Source organism: Nothoprocta perdicaria, unplaced genomic scaffold, assembly GCF_003342845.1.
Source record: "Nothoprocta perdicaria isolate Ctin4 unplaced genomic scaffold, notPer1 scaffold_177, whole genome shotgun sequence".
NCBI lineage: Eukaryota > Metazoa > Chordata > Aves > Tinamiformes > Tinamidae > Nothoprocta > Nothoprocta perdicaria.
The window spans coordinates 916924-941615 of NW_020454949.1; the positions used below are offsets into that span (position 1 = coordinate 916924).

Consider the following 24692-nt stretch of genomic DNA (forward strand, 5'->3'; position numbering starts at 1 on the left):
AAATTGAACTTTTTATAACTCAAAAAACTGAGAATAAAAGGAGAAGAACTTTTCCAAAGTAACCCAGCTAAATTAAATCTCAGATCTTTTATGGATTTATAAAAGCTCTTTGCTCCAAAGCTGACCATAATTCTTGTCTTCYGCATTTCATAACACTTGTCCTTTTATGGGTTCGCAGTGGACGGACGCAGAAGCAGCTAGTGGATTACATTAAGGACAGCGGGATGAAGAAAACTCCATATGAGAGGTAAATACAAAGATGGCTGGCAAGTAAAATGCTAGTTGAGACTTTCAGAGCACCCTTATTTCTTGAATTTCAATGCTTTTAACTGATGTTTGTTGGTATGGTCTTCTGCTGAACTTTTAGTTACTGGGGTCTAACTCAAATTTAAGGTAGCCAAATTAGGGGTTTTTGTCCAATTTATAATTTCGTGATGATGCAAAGCTTACGGAAATTTCAGTGTTATGTTTCAATATTTGTGGGCAATCTGTGGCTTAGCTTTCTACAAGTCCCGTGAAGACACAGTGCAATTAGTGAGGACTTGTATGTAGGTTCCTCTTTGTGTGCTTTGACTAAAAGATAGTGATATTAGAGACCCTAGCTTCTTATGTATGTATAATTATGACTTTATAATTGGACTTGGGTTCTGGATGTCGGCCTCTTCTAAAAATAAAAAGGTTTGAAAATGAAGAAACACTGGAAACTGGAAGTAATTTTATGGTGAAAATGTGTTTACATGACTATGAAACTGTTCCTTCTACAGAGAGCAAGTTCTTCCTAGCCTCTTAGGTGAAAGATTATATGAATTCAAGTAGTTTTCAAAAGGCCTGCATTAAACTCTGCTATTAATGAGTGTGTTCAGCATCTGAGCTCCTTACCTTATGAAAGATTTTTTTTTCCTAGAAAATAATTGCCATGAACTGAATCTAACCATCAGTGCTATGCATGATACCACTTSTGGGGATTTAATGCTAAGGTTGTTACGTGGCATTAATTGTGTAGTTACCTGAAAAAAAAAGATTAGAATATTGGTATAATTGTTACAAATGAACTTATTCTGCTTTGAAGCTGTTCATTTGTGATGTATAAAAGGAAAAAGCTAAACTAAGTGCTGCTTAATCTCTTCTTTTGTCCCATTTTGCTCTTCTTCCTCAGAGGTTATGAGCGAGCTGAGTCTTGCTTCCTTCCGTTTTCTCTGCATTTCGTACTCCTGTGTTGTTTAACTTGGAACTGTTGCAACTCTTTAGTTTTTGGTGTAGTCATGAAGAAAACGGGCAAAAACACATCTTGGACCTTTTCTGTGGGCTATTAAAAGGGAAATAGGTGAAGAGGGGAGGGAGAAGGCCAAGTGATGGCCTGGATACTCACCCTGGCTGGTCTCTTTCCCGCAGGCGGCACAGCAGAGCTAGAGTGTCTGCTCACGCTTCCAACGCAGACGTGCCCAAACAGGTTAGTGCTGCTGCCCTCTAGATGTTGCTGTCAAGGAAGCTCTCAGGCAGCCAGGTGCCTCTTATGATGCAGCAGGAGACAGGAGTGTGAAAGCAGCAGTTTCACATAAATGGCCTTGCAGTCAGTGCAAGAGGCTAAGGAAGCAGGGCAGGGTTTGGCTTGTCTTTGTCGGTGCTTTCCTTTCCCATGTGGGTGTTTTCTCAGCAGAGGGTATAAACTATGTGATGTAGTTTTCCATTTGGTTATGAAAATTCATGAAAAAAAAGACCTGTCATCTTTTGGGGGATGCTGGGTCTCTTTCTACATACAGTTTTATTTGCTAAAAAAGGCACTTCCTTGATGTGTGCGTTCCTTCTGTATCGGGAGCCAGATGTGGCATTTGCTTTTATGTGTTAAAAAAAAATAATCTTTTCACTTGTTCTCTTCTCATTTCTCCCTCAGAGTGTCCCCTTCACTGAGGGCTTGAGAACCCCAGGGTCTCCTGCCTCAGCAAGCACCCCCTTCCATTCAGTTCATTCAGCGACCACTCCTCCTCCTGTCCTGCCCATCTTTGCAGAAACCAGCCCTTCCTCGGCAGAGCCCCACGCGCCGTTCGCAAGGATTCCTGAAAAAAATCCCGCGATGCCAGCGGAAGAAGCTGTGAGGAAGCCGATGCCGCAGCCGGGATCTGCCATGCTCCAGTCATTCCAAGGTGTTGGGTTTGGTAGTGTTGCAGGAAACTGTAACTCTGCTTGTCCTRCTGTTGAGAGCAGTTGCGGTTTAGACCTAGACGTAGAGAAGAGTAGCAAAGAGAGTAGGGTTGCTGGTTGTAAAAATGACAATGATGAGGATGACTTTACCACGGGTGTTTTCACTGCCGAAAGAGAGCAGCAGCACTGTGGTAGGGGTGCCCCCCTTTTCCCTAATTCGCCGTTACAGGTTTCTGAGGAATTCATTGATGATGACCCAGCAGAAATCTCCTTTTTTGCTGGGGGATCTGAGGCCTTTTCCTACGTGTACAGTGGTTTAGAGCTGAAGGGCTCTGAGTTTTCTAAGCACGCGCTGGAGCCCTCTGGCTTAACAACAGACGCCCTCCAACAAAACACGGTCTCTTCCCAGTCGAGCCCTGACAGGTACTCAACAGAAGCAGTCGATATGAATATGGAAGATGAGTTTGAGTTTGAAGAAGGGAGTGATTTCAATGGCAACGAGAGACCTTCGGATACCTCGGAATTGTTTGAGGTCAAGGCGCACGCGAGCCGCATGCAGAGCCTCCTGAGCCCGTCTGAAACCAGCTCCCTCATCAACAACCGCTCCGAGAGCAGYTCCCTCAATAACTTGCCACTGAACGGCACGTCCTCGCGCGCCTACAGCTCTGCCAACCMTTCCGAGGCCAGCTCCATGGTGAATTTCCCAGCCTATTCCGTGCGCTCTGAGTCCAGCTCGGCCTTTCAGTTCACCGACATCATCGATCAGCTGGAACAGCTGAGTTATCCGCCCACGGCCACCGAAGATTCCAGCAGCACAGAGACAGACTCCTGGGACTCCGAAACRGCCGCCCCGCTGGATGCGAACCTTTTCTTTAGCAATCCCTTTGCCCAAGCGACCGGTGAGAACTTGACTTTTGACTTTCAGAATAACTTAAAGAATCTCACTCAAGAAGACTGGACGGAAAAAGCACATGTCGATCACTGACGGGCACGCAGTGCCACGGATGCCTTCATGCTGTTCCAGCACAGAAGTCAAAAGAAGGGTACGGTGTCAGTCACTGTGAGCTGGAAAACTCAAATCCAGTGGCTGGATTTGAACTCTCAGAATACATTTGACTCTCTTGCCTTTGGTTTCCCTGATTGCATCCTAGCTTTGGTGCCGTGTTATATGTGTGGCATCCGAAATGTGTTATAATAGGCTGTGATGTTTCCAAAGTTTCAGAAAACGCAGTGATTTCAGGGAGCATCAGCTGCCTCATGCAGAAATCTCAGAAATTACAGTATATTGAAGTATATTTTGGCCATAAATGTGTCAGCCACGTGTCTTTTCCCAGATGTGTGTTAACAAGTTGCCACATCTGATGAGTGAGATGATGTCCTGTACTGCAGCGGGAATCCTCTTATTTTTCCACACCAAAAAAGAAGAAAAAAAAAAAGGCAATCAGCTATGAAGGACAGTTTTTAAAATATGAAAACTATGCAACACGTCTACTGTATACCTCAAAGAATAAGTATCATACGTCRTTTAGAAGAATGTATGCAAGATCAACTGAAAAACAGGAGTCAACAAAATTTCTTGTGAAGACAATCATTATGTTTTCTGATTGCAAAGTGCCTTCAGCAGTCCAGCAGCAAGCACGTTTGCGGCTGGTTTGCGGTCATTTGGAGATATATGCACAGGCTATAAAAGCACTTAAGCCCCATAGCTTTTTCTCTAATCTTCCTTTCCTTTATTTAATCACACTGCAGAAAAATGCTCACGAGTTAGTTCATTCCAGGTGCAAAGTCTGCTTTCTCTGGGGAGGATGGGCAGCAGTAAATCTGGTGATGGCTTTAGCTTTTGCTGTAAAGTGACGTGCTGTTTTCAGCAAAAGACACTTCAGGGAAAATTGTGCCTTCCTGAGAAATGATTTGAGAAAGCATCATCTCCTGCAGTCGTTCRCTTTGCGCCGCCTGTCGTCCTGTTTTGCAGATGCCAGAAGGGGATCATAATGTACCATTTTAATCAGCTTCTGAAACAAGCAGGTTATGATGACAAGCAGAGTTTTGTGCTCACGGATTTATTACTCATAGCGATTTTATCATAGATGGACTTGTTAGAATACCTTAATTTTTAATCAAACACGAAAAAAAAAATCACTTATTTGACAGAGGTCTCCAAGTTCAAAGGAGTCTCTTGCAATGCATGGTAAGCATAATGAAGCAAAATATCTTTCAGTTACCTGTTTCTTTAGTTTAGTATTTCTCTAGGCATGATTATTCCTTACAGCACTGACCATAATGTTGTGGCTGAGTATCAGAATCACTGTCATTCCTATAGAAACCTGTCGTCTTTTGCCCATCTTTGCACAGAAACCCAAAGCTCTATAGAACAAAGTAGTAGTATGAACTTTCAATCACGTTTAATTTTTTTTTTCTTTTTCACATTTATAAACATTCTACATGATTTTTACTTTTTTATTCCGTTGAATGTGTATTCTGTCTTTGGCTTTATTCATACCTGTGGATGCAATGTCATGGTTGTTTAGTGTGAAATTGGTAAATAGGCACTTGGAGGATGTCTTCGGTGGTATCAAAAGCTGGTACGTTTGTGCATCTAGGCTTGTTATCTCCTGTCCTTTTAACAGCTACATTATGTAACTATAAAAAAAAGGGAGGAAAAAGAAAAAAGGCTTCTGTGCGAACACTTATTTTACAAGTAGTAGAGATGGGAACAAATCTAAAGCTAAAGATATAGAGGGAGGCTCTTAATTTTGTTTGATCTCTTTAAAAAAGAATCGAGGTTCTGCTGTTTAAAAGTGAGTGCCTCCATTCAGCTTTACCTCGGTTGCAAAGTGTTCACTCTTACTCTGGTAGAATTGCTTAACGTGGGAATAAATCCAACCAAATTCCCTGGATTTTCAAAGGATCTAGAAGCTTTCTTGTCCTTTCAGTAGATATGCTTGTTAATCCTGAGAGAAAGCTTGCTAATACAGCTTCCTGCAAAGCAGTTAATCCAAAAACCCACCTATAATGTTTTTCTTCTTGTATTTCACAGCTATACCGGTCCTTTATTGGCATTTTTAAATCTCAGGGATTTAAAGAGGGGGAAAAAAAAAAAGGCAAAAAAAGAAAAGCATGTGAGTCTGAATGCAATAATGCCCCTTTTATTTTCCAGAGGAACCGGAGTGACTAGACCTTGAGCTTTGAGCAGGATGCAGGAAACCCTAGGTCAGGACTTGGGCCGCTCTGTGAGGTCGTGGGCAGGGGAGGAGGAGCAAGGGAAAAGCTTTGGCCATGTGCCGAGCTCTTGGCATGGAATTTTTAAGGACATGGGACGGGCGGTTCTGCTGACCCTTGCATCCCTGGATGCGCAGTCAGGATGCTGAGGTAAGGACAGCGCTACTCTCCGACTGAAGGTCGAGTCCTGCGTGCGGAGCCGAGGCGCTCCTGGCTCCCCCAAAGCCTGTAAAGAAACTCGGGGGATAAATAGTAGCAGAAAGACAGCTGGAAATACGGTTTCTCTGATGTTCTGGTACTGCTGTGCATAGCCCTGGCTCCTGATAGATATGTCTTTGTTATCAAGTGTCAAGATGGGGCTCTCCTGGTTCTACAGATTCAACTTTTCCTGCTTTTTAAAGCTCTCTAGCTTCTGAGGTTATAGGTGGATGTTGGGCTTGTTTCTTCTATTCTCATTTTTGCAGATAGGCCCAAAAGTGGAGGAGAGCATTGAGTTTGCGCCTAGTGTTTGTTTTGCACCGGGGAAGCTGGGAGGAGACGTTCTCCAGCGTTTGCTCTAGAGGGATACCAGGCTCTGCATTCTGCTGGTGGGAGCTGTCGGGAAAAGCAGCCTCCCTTGAGGGAGCAGGATGGCTTGGTGCTTCTCTGTGCCCTTCAGCACCAGCTGCAGGGCCCTTCAGTGCAGCCGAGTTGCACCAGGATCCTCTGCTCCTCCGTGGCTGGACAAGGTGTGGAGGAGAAGGACTTTCCTGGCTCCGTTTCTGCTGTTTTTCCCTGCATCATTTAAGGGAACTGGTGAACTTCAGTGTGCGCTTCCATCCCGAACTCAGGCCATGCTGGTAGGCTCTCAGTGTTCCTCCCTTCCGTTTTTGTTCCACTTATACCACGTTGATACTAGTAAAACCTCCTGGTAGTGATCTAGGTTTGGTTTGTTGGCTTTTGTCCTGAGCACAAAAGCTTCCGTGTCAAGCAGCGGAGCAGCTGAATGAAGGATTTGGAGGAGGGATTTGTGGAGCAGTTAAAACAGGGAGCACAGAACCTCAGTTGCAGGGAGAAGTGACAAGTTGTGTCCTCGTGGCCCCGGCATTGCCGCTTGTCTCCTGTCCTACCACACTTAGACACCTTCATTAAGCTCCACGCAGAGACCTCTTGGTCTCTGTTTCGGTCCTTCAGTCCTTAGGTCCTCCCTTAATTTGCACAGTAGCTGTCGGGAGGATCCTCCAAGCTATCCACAGTTCCCCTTAAGCTTTGGGGAAGTTGCCTAGCCTTGGATTACCTGCTGTGTGTGTACATTGTAATTTTAAAGTACTCGTTCATTATCGGGGTGATAATACGCGCTGTGTCTTTCCTGGGAACGCRATGTTTTATCTGAGGACGGGATAGGGCAATACGTTGATCTCTTGACTTCAAACTCCAGTGAATTTCAAAGATACTGGTTAAAAAGAGTTATGGACTCTGTTATCCTGTGTACTTCTGTACTGTGGTTGTAGGTGCTTCAGTTTTAAGGGTTTTTCTTTGCCTTGGGGTGGTRGTAGGTTCTCTTCGCTTGCCAGTCTCGATGAGGTTAAGATTGTGTGGAGACGCTAATAAAAAGTCATGTAATTTTATGCCTTTTGGTGCAAACCTGTCGGTAAGTCATTCCCATTATTGTCATTTTGCAAAAAGAAAGGAAAATCCTCAGGCCGTGTTTATCAAATAAGTAGAAAATACAATTTTCATTGCAGTCTTTTAGCTGTCGTCACCTCTAGTTATTAGCAGGTCGCACGCTGAACTGGTCACAAGTGCCACGTGTATGCCTATGGGCATACATATACACTCTGTGTACGAATATTGTGAGGCTTGGCAGGGGCAAACCTATACCCAAAAAATCCCCTCCATTCACTCGCTGCTCGTGGGCCACCAATTCAGCCAGCGAACGAGCTGCGACTCTGCAGGTTGGAGATGGGAGCCGGGGCGAAGTTGCTGCCGAGTTTGCARGCTCACAATATTTGTGCGACAGCCAGTGCCACCCTTTGGGACGGGGCTTCCAAAGGGCTCCAAACGCTGGTTTATCCCTGTGTCCAGGGGTACACGCATGCCTTGGCTAGCGCGAACCCCCACTTCCATGGGTGCTGCTCTTTTCCAGAAAGGATCACATTAAGAAAAACCAAAGCGGGGGCCGGAATTTCTTCACTGATCTCTTGAACTTTTTATACTGGTAAATGTTTTATGGAATGACCTGTTGGGATATTTTTTTAATCTCTCTGTTTCTGTTCAGATTGCCAATTATGAACCTACGGACTTGTACCAAATCATCATTTGAATTGTTTATGCAATAAAATAAGGAAAACTTTGCTATAAATGACAGCGTGGGCTTTTTAGCTTTATTTTTTCTTTATCCCTGTGTTTGAAATAGAATAAAAATTTGTTCTCCTAGCCAAGGCATCTTAGGGCTTTATTACCAGATCTCTCAAGGCAGTTTTTTCTCAGTGCACCTCTGAAAGCAGAGCAAATACTGATGTTTGCCAAATTACTGCTTTGTGCAAACAATTCTGTTTGGGATACAAATAGGGCTAAAAGTTGAGATTTTCTGGGTATTTTATTTATTGTGGAATGTTTTTTTTCCCAAGCATCTCTTGGATTATCTGCTGTATAACTTGTTTTTTAAAGGCAACCTTTTAGCCAGTCAACAAGAAGCTTCATATTTCCCAGGTTCAGAGTTCTTTGGGAATCTATGCCCAATACCCGGGCAAGTCTCCTTTTCCTTGATGACATAAACATGTGCTGAAAAAGAAAAACACATGGCAAAACTTTTGTAAGTAAATTGAGCAGATTTGTGGGCTAATTTGCATTTCTTAATTTGGGGGAGCTATTTTCTATTAAAAAAAGAAAGGAAAAAAAAACCCCACTATCAAGAACCTGCTTGTGTTGGTTTTCAGCAAGCAGGGCCTGTAGTGTAACACTTCCTCTGACTTCCTTTTGAAAATCAAGAGTTTTGAAACAAACCACATTCAACGTAACTTTATTACAGCAGCTAAATTTGATCAACTGTTTTCATTGCAAATTTTCACCTATTTTTACACAGAAGCAAGGGGAAAAAAAATCTGCCTGAAAGGAGTAAACCATCCAGGAATAAACCATCTTAGCCGTGCTGCAAGCAGAGAGGTTTGTGCAAAGCAGTGATTTGAGCAAATGCAGGTCAGTATTTGCCTGAGCTTCGCTGCTTCTCGCAGCCCTCTGCTCACAGGCCCCAGGGCCCCGCGTGGGCCTTTAAAAATCACACTCAAAAGCATGTGTATTGATGCGGTGTAAATAGAAATCTAACACTATATAACAATATAAAGGTTTTAAAAGTATATGCCAACAGGTATGTATTTTTTTTTTTGACAAAAGATAATATAAGCCTAAAAAGGAGGTTGGGGGGAGGCAAAAAAGGACTACGTTTGCAAATCCTGGACATCAAGCATAAAGTTGGTAAAGTTCTCTCTTTATAGTATTTTATATATAGATATAGTTATGTATAGTTATATAGATACAGTTATATATATGTAAATTTATAAATGTGTGTGTGTGTATATATAATATATATATGGATATATATATATATAACACTTAGGTAAACAGCATTTCCTCAGGTCACATGTCTGCTTTAAATCATTGTGGTAGAATAAGAAGAAATTGGGAATTTAAAGTTTCTTAGGGAATTTCTACTCAAGATTTTTTACCTCCAAACCATCTCCCTAATTGTTAAAGGGAAAATTTGCCAGGGAGAACTGTACTCAGTAGTTTGAAATGAGGCAGATTTGGGATATTCCAGGAATTTGGCATGGGATACATTAACTGGCAGAATCATAATTTGAGGTGCAGCTGTTAGGAGTTCAGCAGGGCATTGGGCAGGAGTGGGAGTCTGGGTTCCAGATAACTCTGCATGGAGCTTTTTAGCTTTGTTTGAAGAAATACATGTCTGTGTGTGTGTTCATAACGGGAATCTACTAATTAGATGCCATGGGAAACTCCCTTCTGATAAGGAATGGCACTGCTGATGCTTGAACTTCATGTAGCTTGTAATATATTAATTGATGGTTGCAGTCATTGAGATGCCAGTTTTCGTGGCTTTTCCTGAACTGTTTGAAGCACTGAGCCGAAAAGCTTTGTGCAGCCAGTCCTTGCACCTTATTTTTGTCAAGCTTGGCATTCGAGTCTGGCTTTATATGCCAGTAGTGCTATAGTGTAGGCTGAAGAATGGAAATACCTTCTGAAAAATAACTGAATGGGGTGCTCAAGGCTTCATGTAGATTGTTATATATATAAAAAAGCATATGTGTGTGTGTGTATATATATGTATACTTATGTATATATACACACATATAAACATATATACACACCCATATGCATATGTGCACATATATGTTTATATGTGTGTGTATATAAGTATGCATTTGGGGACTTTTGCCATTTTCAATTATATTAGTACAGGAGTAAGTGATGTGCTGGAAAACTGGAAACCTAAAACCTGGAGGCACTTGTAAAGCCAGAACCACAATTTAAATTCAAATACACTATTTTAATCTTTCTTTTTTCTTTTGTGTGTTTGGTTGTTTGGAGATAAATATTTTGTCTCAATTATTGTATAAATATGCTTCACTTTAGCTTGTTTTATAGTTGCAAAAATGTCTTGTGTACATATATATATAAAAAAAATTTATGGACGTCTTTTAATAGATTATTAGAGATAACGCATCCCATGACTGACTTCAAGCAACAGAAGCTGTAGGGTCTGATGGTTCAAATTGTAAAAGTTGGTGTTACAGTTTAGAAAAAAGCCATCTAGATGACTTTTCTTACTCATTTTTTCCCCTCCTTGTGGAAAATAGCTGCATTTTGCTCATCTGTGTCGGTTTCTTTTTGCTGGTGAAGCTTCATCAGGAGGCTAACTGTGTGTGCTCCTGCTGCTCAACCCAACRTGGTACCCACATCTGCTTTGGGTTAACGTTGTAATTTATGATTTAGACTTAAAAGTGGCTGATGAACCCAGTTGGYCCCGTTCCTGTGCTGCACSTTCTGGGTGACCCTGCTGGAGCAGAGGCCTTGGAGTCGGGCATCCCCAGAGGCCCTAGTCCACCTCAGCCATTCTACAAGTCTCCAAATGAACCCGTAGTTCCTGGCCTCAAGCACCAGTTCTCCAAAACTTYTCCTCCGCTACCCACCACTTTTCTGAAGCCTTGCGCTGGGCAGAGAAGCCCAGTGTAAAATCCCTAAGTGTTTAGTGAAGCTTTGGGCAGCGTTTTGGAGAGCCTAGCAAATAAGCAGCGTGTGGCTGCTTCTCCAGCAAGGACAGCTCTAGGCGGTTATGAACGAATTTGGGGTATGCAGAGTGAATTTAAGTAGATTTCACTTGGTCCAAAGGAAAAAAATAATAATAATGTAAGTTAACTTTTATATCAGTGAAAGGGATCGGAGTTGAATGCTGTTGAAGAAAATACAAGGTAAGGTCGTTATTACAGCAGCTGGTTTAAGGCATTTAAAATAAAAAAAAAAAAAAAAGGAGAGGAAAAAAACATTAAATAATCCAGTAATGATCTACGTGTGATTAGTACTGTATATCATATAAAATCCTAAACCTACACTTCTGTTTTGAATTGGAGCTTTAAGCCCTTGTGTCTGAGTATGTGTCTGAGTATCAGCGACTGCTGAAAAATAATGCTCTTGGTGCAGGCAGAGAAAGTATTTGAGGTTCTGCTGGAACTTGCACCCAACACCTAGGCTTTTCTCACAGCAAAAAGCAGAGGGACCTACATTTGTATCAAGCCCTAGTTTTCATATATTAGAGACTGTCATATCTTTATAGCCAGATGAAGGAGGAACACTGCATAAGCAGTTACGAAACAATTTATTGATTTTATACAGTAAGTGGGAATGAGAGGGCTAGTTATCCTGTAAGTCTGTAGCTGTGTATACTTGGCCTTGGCACTGTTGGAATATTTTGTGCTTAGCCTTAATGGGTGTGTTTTGTTTTTATTTGTGCTGGTCTTTGTCAAAAATGTGTTTTTCTTTGCTTAGAACCTGAATATCTGGTTATAACTAAGTAACACAATGAAGAAGCTTTGGTATTCCTCAAGATCTTTATTTAGACAACATAGAATACTGCAGTAAACTTGGTTGCCCTGTTTTTGGCATGGAGCTACGTGCACTCGTATGTGATGTGGAAGCAGGATATATGCTGGCTGCAGAACGAAACAGTGCATTTGTGTGCCAGGTCACCATGTCCTTGCATAGAAACCCTTCTTCCAGCTCCCAAGGTGAGATTGCCCCATGTCACACATTCGTGTCGTGACCTGATCACACATTCGTGTCGTGACCTGACGGAGAGCTGTAGAGAGGAGCTTTCTGAAACACCCAATGACGCTCACGGAGCGTATTCACTTTTAATGACCCTAGAGGATGGGCCTGGGGAGGAGGCAAAGCTTCCCAGCAAAAGTCATYCATGTGTTTTGGTCTTCCCATCAACTCTTCTGCCTCATTAAGAGCTTTCCACTTTGAGAAGCTGTTGAGAGCATCAACCACCACGGAGACTGGTGCACAGTGTCATCTTCTACCAGCCCTTTCCCAAGAGGATGCCAAGGTACCTTACGGCTTGGCTGCTTGTCTGGAGCTCCTCACTTTCTGCTCAAGTGGAGCTGCCACGTGACGTTTCTATCATCTCTTCTGGAAAAAAAAAAAAGGAGGGAGCTCGAGCAACCTAAGAGCTGCCTTTTGGAGAAGTCATTCGAGCTATGTCCTGCAGATCACAGTGACAGTTGGGACATATTTTTCATTTTGTTGATCCTGGGGAAATAAACGATGGGCTCCACGGTGTCTGCCTTTACCTGCCCATAGGCAGGGAAGAGCAGGGCTGTCCTAGAGAAGTGGCTGGTTATCTCCACCTGAACGTGGGCACAGAAGAAGCTATAGACCTTTAGCTCGTGTCTTCTGCTTATCGTCCTCAGCTTCTCAAGTAGCTGAAGGTGCCTTTCATTTTCATAATTTACTCCAGCTTCAGAGGAACAAGAATCTTGATGTCAGGCACCAATGAGCAGGGGTTTAAGCTGGACTTCATGACCACCTTCTCAGACCAGAGGAGACAGGATTGACACTAGAGCAGTGAGGCAGGCTATGGTGTTCATCCATAGTATGAGACTTCTTCTCCCCATGTATCTGGACATTGCAGATGCTGAGAAGTGATGAAAAGGTGACCACTTGGGCACATGTTCAGCTCTGGGAGAAGCTCCASAACATCCTTCCTCATATGGACATCGTGGCTTTTTGATTTTGATTTCTTAAGCTGTCTTCTGTCTTGTTCCAGCACCTCCAGCACGTAAACCTCCTAAGCAGTAACCTCCATAAACGCTCTTGCGCGTGAGACACATCTTAGGTGCTGTTCTTGGGTTAGCACTGGGAGCATTGGGAAGTACGGAGGCGTGCAGGAGGCGCGGGCCCTTGGCTCGCCCGGTGTGGTAATAGTTAACTTTGCGGCCTCGATAAGCTGAATCTCTTCCAGGTGACCGAGGAGCCGCGGCGTTTCGCTTCCTGCGCTGCCGATGTGCAAACACGCGCGCCCGCTTCCTGCGCGGGAAGCGCCTTCGCTTCCCGAGCCAAGCACCGGCCACCGGCCCTGCCAAGAGCGGAAGAAACAGCTCCTGGCTGCGGCTGCTCCAGCACGTGCAGCCTGCGTGCTTAGGAARGGGAGCTTGATAGTCAAGGAGGGCTATTTGTGGTAAAAATAGYCCTTTAGAAATGATTTTTCGTCTCATTCCCTGCTGCTGTATGGGGTGTTGTTTTAGGAGCTTGGAGCAATGTGGTTCATGGGCCTGAGCCCTAGACTGGGCTTTGGGAAGCGATGAGTTCACACATCCAGCTTTGCTATTGCACTTGTGTTTTGTTTTTATTTTATTTTGCCTTTACTCGATAACTTGGCCTGTGTTGCTTTGTGCCTCTCATGCAAAGGGACTGAACACAGCGGAGGGCCCCAAGTCTGATTTCATGTTGGAACAGCAGGGCAAAAGCGATGGGTATTGAAGTGCTTGGAGCAGGGAAGCTTGCCTGGGAATGAACTCTAGTGCCTGGTCTCCTTTTCTATAGCAAGAGATGTTCCTCCTTGTGGCCACAATTTTGGAGATTTCTTGAAGTTTGAGTACGTTTTTAGCAAGCTTTGGCTTTTCAATTTATTTTTCTGTAGTGGAGAATGGCACGGGCATTTGTTCTGACTTCTCTTTGGGTGAGAATGGAGTCCTTGTTTTAAAATAGAAAAATATTTTAGAGAAAATTCCTTTAAAAAGGAAAATTAAAAGATGCGTTCTTGGTACTGCCGTATAATCTCATGTAGTGTAGCCTATTACTCAAAAAAAAACCCAAAAAAGAACAGTGGCGTTTGGGCAGTTTTCCCTGCAGGCTGAATAATTTATCTGTTCTCCTAAATGCAGTTTTCAAGTGTCTCTCTATATAAACTGTCACTCTACAGCAGTTGCTCACAAACCTCCAATTACGTGCTTAAGAGATACACCCTTAGGAGTAGAGACGTGTCTCTCTTTCCCCATGATGTGAGGTTGTTGTTATGGTTTAATAGTGGACATGTTTTAGTAAACTCTTTTTGAAATCATTTTTATTTTCTCTCCTTTTCTGCTCCATCTCCTCCTTATAGGCCTCTCTGTGGACCATTCTCAGATCTCCTCCTTCACGTTGAAGAGTCCCCTGAGTTTGAACCCGGCATTTCCAGTGAATTTGAACTCAGCTGGTCAGGGTTCATCTCCCCTCCTGAGCCCTGTCCTGAGTGATGCTGGTGGTGCCAGGATAGAAGATGAGGATGAAATGAAACGTAAGGTAAGAAAATGGCACCACCAAGAACTTAAGTAACGCGGAAAGCTGTCATTTCATGTGATGAATTGTGTTCTTTGTGCTTCACGAGTTGTGCTCTGGTTTTCATTTCTTTAAAGTGTCTATATCAAATACACTTGATGTGTATTTGATATAAAACAGTAGCAGTGCCCTAACTGCTGTATTAGAGTATAAAAGATGATTTCCCCTGGTGTGAAAAGTGTTGGAAAGACAATTTAAAGCAAGTGATCTACTTGAGATGATTTTCACTGAGGTAGTACACTGAARAGCAGGTAAGACAGCTGTTGAGTCTGGAAATGGGTTGTCTTTGGCTTATTGACTAATGAAAGATTGTGTCATGTTGTGATGTTTGTCCTGGCCTTATCTTTGCTGTGTGGTGTTGTATTTAACATGGGTCGGTTGACTGGACTGCACACTCTGTGCGGAGCGTTGTGGAATGATTTAATTTCCCATTATAGAGAACAGCACAATGCTCACATTTGTTAATGTCTAAGGTATGTTCTTCTTGGGTTCTTAACTTCTATCCATGTTCTCGCCATGTGTTCTACACCAGACCTCGAGGCCCTTCTTTTTTGAGCGTAGCGGTGCCTTTAGGGATGTGCTGAGGTGTCTGCTTTTGAGCTGCAATGGTCCCAAGCTCAGCTTCAGCTTTCTCACCAGCAGGCATTGCAGTTGACCTCTTTTCCACTCAACCAGGCCTCTGTGGTGACCTGGCTTATCCACTCTCAGGGTTTTTGGTTAGTTGTGGGGCAGTRCACTGTCAGAGTGTGCTCTTTCCTTCTGATTTATTCATAGTCTAGGTGGTCTTTGCCAAAACACTGATAGCAGGGGAGGCCTTTCTGGCAGAACCTACCTTGTGCTTACGCCTGAGATGGATRAGTGCTCCCCTGAGCAGTGGAAGATACATCCATCACTGATGGGGTGGATTCATTGCAGATAAATGCTCACAGGAGAGGAGAAGGTTTCATGAACAAGTGGGAGTTGATATAAAACTGGGGTCATTCCTTCCCACATATACGTGGGCCTTCAGCCTTGCCTTCTGCATTAGACTTATCAAGGTGGGGCTGCATATCAAGGGCCATAAAAATGAAACKTTTCAGGTCCATTTTCAGCTTTTCAACTTGGCCAGGGCACAGTTAAGGCCGGCAGGCACTTGTGCAGCTTTAAAAACTCCAGGAATTTGTATATAGGGACATAACCCGGTATCAATGTGTAGTTTTACACTGAATCACTGAGTGCTAGCAAGTTATTTTTTAATAAATAAGACTGAGCCTGAAGTCTCAATTCCTGTGTGAGCTGCCATATAGCCTTATAGCTTTTTACTGTTTTTCGGGGGGTTTAAAATTACTGGCATTTATAATAGTTGTAACGTGGAGATAGCAAACAGTAACTGCACTGTCTCTTCTAAATGCTGAAGTCCAGTCCTTTCTGCTTGATTTTCCAAGCCTGGTATTTCAGCAGATTGAGTTCTCTTTGAGGCTGACCTGAAATTTTACCTCACCTGTACTTTACTGATCTGTAAGTTACATACCTCAAAGGGAATTGTTTATTGCAGTTGATTTTTAGCTTGACCAATTTCTGAGTCAKTTGAGTCTGCAATCTTCATTGAGAAACAGTTTTTTTAAGTGGGGACGAAAAAAATGCTAAAGCCAATGTGACAAGTTAAATTTCCCAGCTACTTTACTATAGTTATAATAATAATAATAAAATAAAAATTAAAATTAAAATTAAAAAAAAAATTGCAGTGGCGTTTTAATTTTAAGGGTGCTGCTGCTGCTATAATTCTGCTTAGTTAATCAAAGTCTAACCAAGGCCTACTTGGGTATGAGCTAATTAGATTCCTGTTCCAGACCATGCCTCATATTTTCAGTTAGACTCCTTTGTGTGTGCTGTGATGTTCTTTTGTTAAATGCAAGACTTGTGTTATTTTGCAGGTAGGTTGGAGTACAGGCCCGTTTCATAGAGATAATGAAGGGAAACAAATAGTCAAAATGTCTCCAACGGTCCCTTTTGAACATTTTTTAGCAAATTCTTAAACCCAAGAGGTTCGGTTTGGCTTGAGCCAAGCAGGTTTAACCTAACCCCAAGAACTAAAAGCAGAACTGTGAGCTTTCTGCTCCCAGACATTGTGGGGATGCCGAGTGATTTTTTTTTTTTTTTTTTTGATAGTTTGGTGACATTGTAATGTAGGTGCAAAGCAGACAGCAAGCTAAAACAGTCTCTTAATTCTTGCACTACTGGTGTCTCATGGTCTTTATTTTTGCCCGATGTGTTTCTGCCTCTTGGCTTGCAGAGAAGACCCCTCCGTTCAGCATCACTTGCTCTTTCTGCATGTAGCGAGTGTTTGGAGGCTGCCACGTGCGAGTGTGCACACAGAAATGCTCTTTATATTTTTTGCAGTGGGTCTCCATCATTTGCCTATTTACATTTTTCAGCCATGTCTGCCAGTGCCTGACCAGTAACAAAGGTTTCTGACAGATCCCCTTTTGCACTTCGACAGCTGTGTTGCTTGTCACTGCAGCTAGAAAACTAGAACTGAAAATGCACTATGTGAGGCTTGCTTGCTTTTTCCTTTTGCTACTTATTATTTTAAGTCATTATGCACTCAAAGCAGCCTACCAGTGCCTTGAACTAATGCATGACTGAAAAAAACAAAGTGAGAGAGGGGAGACACCCTGAATTTCAGCAGGGAACAATTGGAAAGTAGCAAGAAAGTGAACAAAAAGCAGGGATACAATGAAGAGAGACAAAAGGAAAACACTTGGGAAATGATGAGATTTTGCGCATCAGCTGATGAATAAGGTGGGAGCTTGCAGAGCTGCTCAAAAGTAATGAAAAAGGACACTTTAATGCAATTAAAACAGGCTGCAAAGAATGATTAAGGGCAAGGCTCTGGACATGAATGTTTTTGCCTTGTTGCTTAAGGAATAAAACAATCTGCAATGATATTTTTGAAAGCAGGGTAAAAACAGTCAAGCAAGGATCATAGCAGAAGAATCTCTCCCAGAGGGCTCAAGAAAATACTCGGCGACTGGCATCACTTGAGAGTAGCTCCTTAAACAACTTTTTTAAACGTGTCTGGGAAAGCTGCCGTGGGAGAGGAGAATGATACAAGCTCTGCCTAGAGCTATGTGTTGCTGCATTTGCACTTGTGCTGAGTACTAGAGCACTTATATATCAATACAGCCCTTACATATCACTACTTGCTGATTTCTTGGGTTTTTTTCAGCGCTATCCAGCCGACAAGGCTTACTTCATAGCGAAGGAGATTCTCGCTACAGAGAGGACCTATCTGAAGGACCTGGAAGTTATTACYGTGGTAAGGGTTTAGAAATGGCTTTAATGGATATCCTTTTCTTATTATGTTTTACATCATTAATTTCGAAGAAAAATCCTGTAATTCCTTCTAGGTAACAGATGAAGGCCATAAGGTTCAGGCAGACTTTGGMGATTTAGGCAAACTTTATTGTCGAGAACTGTGAACGTAGGAGTCTTAAGGATAGCCTGAAAATGTTCTTTCTGTATATCTTTCTTTAAGAGTTACTTGTTTACTTTACTCCCGTTTTGAACATTATGGCCATGGTGTTTTTATAAATATCTACATTAAAAGAGAAAAGTATGATTTCCTCATGCCATGCATCTTCCCTTGAGCAATTTTGGAAGAATTCAGGGAGCGTCCTCTCGCTGAAATTCTTCYTTTGGACTTCCCCAAACTTTTTTCCTAGGTGATTGTGAAACATCTGGGTCCTCTGATAGTTTTTGGCATGTTCACATCCCATTGAGAAAGCTGGGCGTTGAAAACAGGAGTATTAATAATTGAAAAGAAACAGTATGTAAAATACGAAATGCCTCCACTACTAAATAACTCGCACAATGCTGCGAGTTTGATGAAGGAGCAGCTGTGGATGTTTTGATACAAAAGCAGTTGCATTGCGGCCGCCGTGGGCATGTTCCAGCCATTCAGTAATTTAGTGATTTAGAGCAGTTACAAAACATCTCAGCACTGGATTAGGAAACCTGCTTGTGCCTGGAGCCCATAATAAGCCTCGTGTTTGCAGTGTGTGGCAAGGCATGACATCKTCCTTAAATAGCTCTCCTTTCCTCCTGCTGTTTCCCTACACGGCTGCACTTTCCTCTCCCCTACAACCTGCAGGAGCAGAAATGATAGAAAGGGCCCAAGTATATATGAAAAATAATCATTTCTGATGTTTCTTTCAGTGGTTTCGCAGYGCAGTCATCAAGGAGAACGCTATGCCTGAAGGCCTGATGACGCTGCTCTTCTCTAACATTGACCCAATATATGAGTTTCACCGGGGCTTCCTGAAGGAGATTGAGCAAAGGCTCTCACTCTGGTAAGTGTCAGTCAAGTGCATGGGCAATAATCAGGGAAGGCCTTTTCCTCTCCCCTTACATCAAGACCATATGCAATCYATACTTGAATTGGTCTTCTAAACAGAAGCAGAATTGGAATTCTGCTTAAATAGAGCCAAGGGAAAAAAATATCTCGATATATGGGGATTTTTGAAAAGTGACCGAATAATTTTTGCAAAGTCTGTTTTCGAGCCATGCCTTTTCTATTCTGCCTTTTTTTTTCCTCTCCTGTAAATAAGTATAGAGTTGTTCAGCTATTGCAGCACAAAATATTTCTCATTTCAGAAGATACTTTTGATTTTTTTAACCTTCACGTTACTTTCTTCTGACCCGAGACATAATAAATACCATTCAAAAGGAGGTCTTTTATTCCTCTTAAAGTGATGTTAATATATTGGCCTGTTTTTGCTCTCTCTCTTTTTGCATTAGTGAAGTGAATTATTTACTCTTACCTGACTATTCTACCTCTGAGCTTTCTGCTCTGGAGAGGACAAACTAGATGGTTAGATACAATTAAATGCTTTTATATGCTTTTCAGGGAAGGAAGATCCAGTGCTCAGGTTAAAGGAGATTATCAACGAATTGGAGATGTCATGCTCAGGAATATGCGTACCCTAAAGGTAGGTAAAGATGGGAGTAATGAAATTTCAGGGTTATGGATCTTTTTTTTCCAGTTTTTGAGGGTGGTAGTTTGAGCTTCAATGTTTTTCACTTAGCTTGAAGTGTCTTACAGGCAATTGTTGTTCTAAACCAATTAAAAGTTAAAACATCATAGAATATGTACAACAAGTCTGTGTACCAGTGTTGCCCAGTTTACCTCCTGCMTTTACATTGACAAAAGGCTTCATATTTATTGGTTACTGATGAGCTGACAAAGAAAAATTAGTTTAATTAGTCTMACTGTCTTCCCCTACTGGCACAACTCTCTTCAACACAGATATTTTTCTGCAAGGTGGTTAAATTCCAAAATTCAAGTATTTTTTTAACTGCAGAGTAGCTTGTCCTGAAACGCAGTCACTTTTATTTGGTAAACTGCTTCATGAGACAGTTAAAATTGTGCTGCAATGACTGAATAACTAATGCACTACAGCCAATGGTTTGAAAAGAAATACAAAACCATAGAAAAGAAATATAAAAACAGGGAAATACGGAGACTTTGCTTCTATTTAATTTATTTAAAACTTCGCCATTATTAACTTGTTCTGCCACAATATAAAGTGAAGAGAACAACTGGGCAAATACGTTTTTTATAGTAGTGCTTTTTGATGAAGCAATAAAAACACTCAGTGATGTTGGTGTTGCATTTAGACACATGTGCAGTCTTGGATTATAATCATGATTAGTACCACGTAAAGAGGAATGCAGATCTTTTTGTTGTTGTATTCGCTATGAAATCTATTAAAGACCATTTTAGTAATTTTTGTGAGATTGAATTTTTTATGTAACTAGTAATGTTTTATGTGGTTGAACAGGAGTTTACCAGTTACTTGCAGAAGCACGATGAGGTCCTGACCGAACTGGAGAAAGCAACGAAGCGCCTAAAGAAACTGGAAATGGTTTACAAGGAGTTTGAGCTGCAGAAAGTTTGCTACCTGCCGCTCAACACGTTTCTGCTCAAACCCATCCAGAGGCTGATGCACTACAAGCTGATCCTGGGGAGACTTTGCAAGCACTACACGACCGAGCACCGGGACTACGCGGATTGCCGGAGTGAGTGAGCGCTCCGCAGAAACCTGTTCCTGAGCAAGTGCCACAGTCTGCACGTTCTCATCCAGTGGCAGACAGCAAGTGTTGCCTCTACAAATTCAATATAAACCCCCTTTTTCTCCATTTGGAGTTTGATTTCCATGTGTAATTCATCTTTCTGACTCAAATCCTGCTGCTAAATGAATGCTGTGATTTTAACATCCYGAGAAAAGAAAGAAMAAGGAAAATACCAACCAGAAAAGCAGAAAGCTGACAGGAGTAGCTACAGCTTAATTTCCAAGTGGCAACTTAATTCGAGCAGTGTTTAGTTATGYTTTTATGACAAAATTTGCAGCTTGGGTTTCATGTGCTCTGTGTTGATCTTGTTAGTGCTGTTTTGCTTTCAGATGCGCTGAAGGAAGTCACGGAGATGACGTCTCAACTCCAGCACAGCCTGATCCGCTTGGAGAATTTCCAGAAGCTGACAGAGCTGCAGCATGACTTAATTGGTATTGATAATCTCACAGCACCTGGTAGGGTAAGTAACATTGCTTAATTTTTAGAGCCTTTTTATTATTACTATTATTATTATTTCCTTTATTTCCAAGGAAGTTCATTTCAACAATGTGTCTACAGTCACGACCTTTCACTGTATATTTTATGGAATGATATGAAGGCTTTGCATGATAGTTGACTTTATAAATTAGTCACATTTACCTTTTCATGATGTTCCTATAGGGAACTAGGACAAAAATCCTACTGTTTAGACCATGGGTGCAGTTTCCTGTTTGTGGTACAGCAGCCACTGGATCGAAAGGGATGCTTGGCTCACTGTTTGTGTGGGACACAGCATATCACGCATGCAATAGGAGGTGTGCTACCAGCTCTGCTTATCTCCTTCTGTTGTGATCTGTTCTTGTGGATGGAGATTTCATGGAGACCTGAAGCAAAGGCATAACTTGGCCTTTAGCAAAATTTTTAGCAATTATTGCTGAGCGTGGGAGCATCCAAATTCTGTGCGTTTGGGAGAGATGGAGCTTTGTCTGACTCTTTTTTTTTTGTTTTGTTTTCTGCAGGAGTTTATCCGGGAAGGCTGCTTGTACAAGCTCACTAAGAAAGGTTTACAGCAACGGATGTTCTTTCTGGTAGGTGCTGCTTCTACTTTTCATAAACCTAAAGTATTCAAGATAAAGCTGCCATGAAACTGTTTTCATGTTAGGATTTTCTTATATGCAGCAGGGGCTGTGATAAAGCAGCCCATTCAGGTTGTTTCTTTCTTGGCATGTTTAACAGAATTTTTGAAGTTAATTGCCTGTGTTATATAAACACAATTACTTTTAAGGGAAGTAGCCAAACGGATGGAAGGCAGGTGTCTTTCCAAACACTAGTTTTTATAAAGATGTCAAAAAAATACTTGGCACTAACTATGATCTGGAGAGTATTCATTGTACCTCTCTTCATTTTTCAGTTCTCAGATATGTTGCTCTACACAAGCAAAGGTGTTACAGGGACAAATCAATTCAAAATTCACGGGCATCTTCCTCTGCATGGCATGTTGGTAAGTGGCTTCAAATTGCATCACCGTGTTAAAGAAACAACTTTGCATCAGGTTGAGAAATTTATTTCTTCAGGGCTGTGATGACCAAAGCAGCAACCTGCTGCAGTGCGAGTCAAAGCAGCTTTGCCATCACTGTGGCCTCTGGTGCTGCTGATTGTGGACTTGGACCTCCAGAGTGCCTTAGCCTATGTGCTAAACACAGAGCTGTCCTTGGGAGTAAACCTGTTCGTTCCCTCTTGTCAGCGAAACATCTGGAACGCCCCTGTTTGACGAGTTGTTGCTGTGAAAGGCCAATCTGAGAATATGRATTTATCCTGCTGTTTTTTCCCTGCCTCTTAGCATAAAATCAATCCCTGCTGCATCCCTCCCTGCATGTTCTAATGCAACTGTTCTTTCTGTGTTTGATTTGCAGCTGATAGTGCTTGACCCCCCGGTAAGTAATGAGTTCCGTCCTGCTCAGAATCCCCCTTCTTTGGTCCTGTTGGATGTGGCACCGTGCAGCTGCAGATGTGCCATTAGAAGAACAATGCAGATTTCCATGTAGAGCCAAAATAGACTGCAATTAGGCAGTATTTATTAAACAGTAGCTGTTTTGCACTTTCTGCAACTGTGTTGTAGTCGTCTTGCGACCAAAAGTCCTACTCAGCCCCARAAAGGAGTTTTGAGGATTTATCAGTCACTGAGCAGTGACGAGAAAACCCTTTGCTTTTTCCACAGGTAGAGGAGAGTGAGAACGAATGGGCTGTCCCACACTGCTTCACAATCTATTCAGCACAGAAAACCATAGTAGTGGCAGCAAGGTACTGTTAATTTTCCTTAATTGCTTGTGGTTAATATGTGCTACTCCAAAGAGTTAAAGTTTGATGACTTAGTGCAGAGCYAGGATGGTATCTCATGGGTTTCCCAGAAAGGGCAGCTTTAAAACAAATACATCACACTTCCCAATTCTTTTATCAATATTGTTTTTCAGGAAGGAGTAACTTGATAAGCAAACAGTAGATCATTAAATGGACATTGGCAGCAGTATGGTTGCCATTATATTTTTTCCTGGTCGGCTGAGCTGTTGGTGTCATTCCCACAAAGCAACTGCTACAAAGCAGGAGACAAACTAAAATCTAAATGTGCAACTCGTAGAGAACCAAAAAGAACTGAAACCCAGAAATCCAAATTGATGTAAAGAGGGGGCAGTCCCTGGATAGGTCTCATGAAGGAAGCTGCGAGGGGAGAGAATAATTAAAGCTTAGCTTGGAGAGCAAGCCAGTTTCTTTTCAGTGTAAGCTTTCCCTAGACACATAGTTTAGGGTGAGGGGTTATCCCTCCACCAAGGCTCTCAGGTTCAACTTCAGGTGGCTTTCAACACCTACAGTTTCCCTAGAAAGCAGTCAGAGTTATTTCTGTGGGGAATGCAGAACTGGGTCAGTAAATCTCAGTTTTTGATTTTGTAGTGTTTGTTTCTCCTAGTTACTAGCTCCTGTTCTCAAAAAATAACTATTATTGAACATTTATCAAGCCAGGTAGGTAGTGGTGGCGTAGCAGCCAGTGCTCTGTGTGCTCACATATTCATCAAGCAAAGCTTGCTTTTTTAAATTTATTTATTTGTTTTTCCTATTCCTGTCTGGCACCTCAGAATGTCACATRTTTTTAAGGTCAACCATTTCCAGGCAACTGTTGAGCCAAAAAGTGCCTGAAATGGTCTTAAATTTGGAAAGTAAATATATTTCTTTTTAGGTTGTCATAACTTGGAAATAGTTCAAAGGGATTTTTTACCTTTGACTCCCTACCTATCAGAAAAAAAAGTACAGCTTGACTTAGACTGCAAACGCCAAGCACGGTCTAAATGGAAAACTGTCTGGAATTTGAGCTACTGCAAAAAAAAGGTGGTTACAACAAAATGCCCCATCAAATACTCCATGGAAACATATATAACACTTTAAAGAAAACCTATGCAGGCAGGGAATGAAGCAGGAGGAGAAGAAGAAATGTCGAGCCTGTGTTTGCTTCTGGATGGAGAAACCTGGTGCTGTTGCATTCCCATGGGAATGGGAACACCAAGACTTGAGGTCGCAGCTGTGCAACCTGTGCAGGGGTCTGTATGGGCTGAAATAAACCCTCATCTTCCTGCAGCCTGTGTTGCAATTGCTTGAGATGGAAGATAAATCATGTATCTCCTTGGAAAGCTGGGTTCAGGGTGCCTTTCATCCTCTGAATCGTCCTTTCCAGGGTCATCATCCTGCATCTCCAAAGGGCTCTTGTTAGCGTGGAAGGGTAATTATGGATTTGAAGTAGCTCTGAAACCCTTTAAATGAAGAGCTTTGCTCTGTGTGAGGAACAGAGATGATCCACGCTGGGTAGTTMCTCTTCTGAGGACAAATGGGAGATTTCACATAGTCTTTTTTTTCTCTTTCCTATTCAGCCCAAGGTTTTTAAGTGGCTATGTTAAACTTTTCTCAGGTGGCTTGAAAATGGCAGGGAAAGTGATAGAAAACTCATTTCATATCAGGAAGGCTACTATTAATCACATTTCCTAGGAATTCTGATATCTTTTCTGAGTGGAAAAGGATGGCTTTTTGTATTGGGCTGGGAGTTTTGCCTTCCTGGAGAAATGCAGCTCTGTGATGACATTTTGGGTCCAGGGAGGTGACATTTGTCCTGTTTTGTGTTGCAGTACCCGCCTGGAGATGGGCAAGTGGATGGAAGACCTAAATGTGGCAATCGAAATGGCCAAGAAATCCACAGAGAAGTCTGAGATGCTTCTGGAAAACTCCGTATGCAACCGTTCCAACAGTGAGTAGCGCTTCTTGCCTTCTTGAACAGAGTGAGCTGAGATGTCCCCTTTTTTTGTTTTCTTGTTGGAAAGTTGATGACATAA

The 24692-nt window shown here is 42.2% G+C and overlaps 1 protein-coding gene across 1 annotated transcript in view; it reads left to right on the top strand.

Annotated features, from left to right (window-relative positions):
- The window catches only part of FARP2 (FERM, ARH/RhoGEF and pleckstrin domain protein 2), a 65180-nt gene that overhangs the window by 34227 nt on the left and 6261 nt on the right, over nucleotides 1-24692 (top strand). The window contains exons 11-23 of the mRNA XM_026036348.1: nucleotides 179-247; nucleotides 1393-1450; nucleotides 1892-2141; nucleotides 14015-14193; nucleotides 17438-17527; nucleotides 18427-18560; nucleotides 19118-19199; nucleotides 20052-20289; nucleotides 20673-20803; nucleotides 21342-21410; nucleotides 21734-21823; nucleotides 22541-22623; nucleotides 24489-24607. Coding sequence (XP_025892133.1) covers nucleotides 179-247; nucleotides 1393-1450; nucleotides 1892-2141; nucleotides 14015-14193; nucleotides 17438-17527; nucleotides 18427-18560; nucleotides 19118-19199; nucleotides 20052-20289; nucleotides 20673-20803; nucleotides 21342-21410; nucleotides 21734-21823; nucleotides 22541-22623; nucleotides 24489-24607 — 1592 coding nt within the window. The remainder of the gene's footprint in view (nucleotides 1-178; nucleotides 248-1392; nucleotides 1451-1891; nucleotides 2142-14014; nucleotides 14194-17437; nucleotides 17528-18426; nucleotides 18561-19117; nucleotides 19200-20051; nucleotides 20290-20672; nucleotides 20804-21341; nucleotides 21411-21733; nucleotides 21824-22540; nucleotides 22624-24488; nucleotides 24608-24692) is intronic.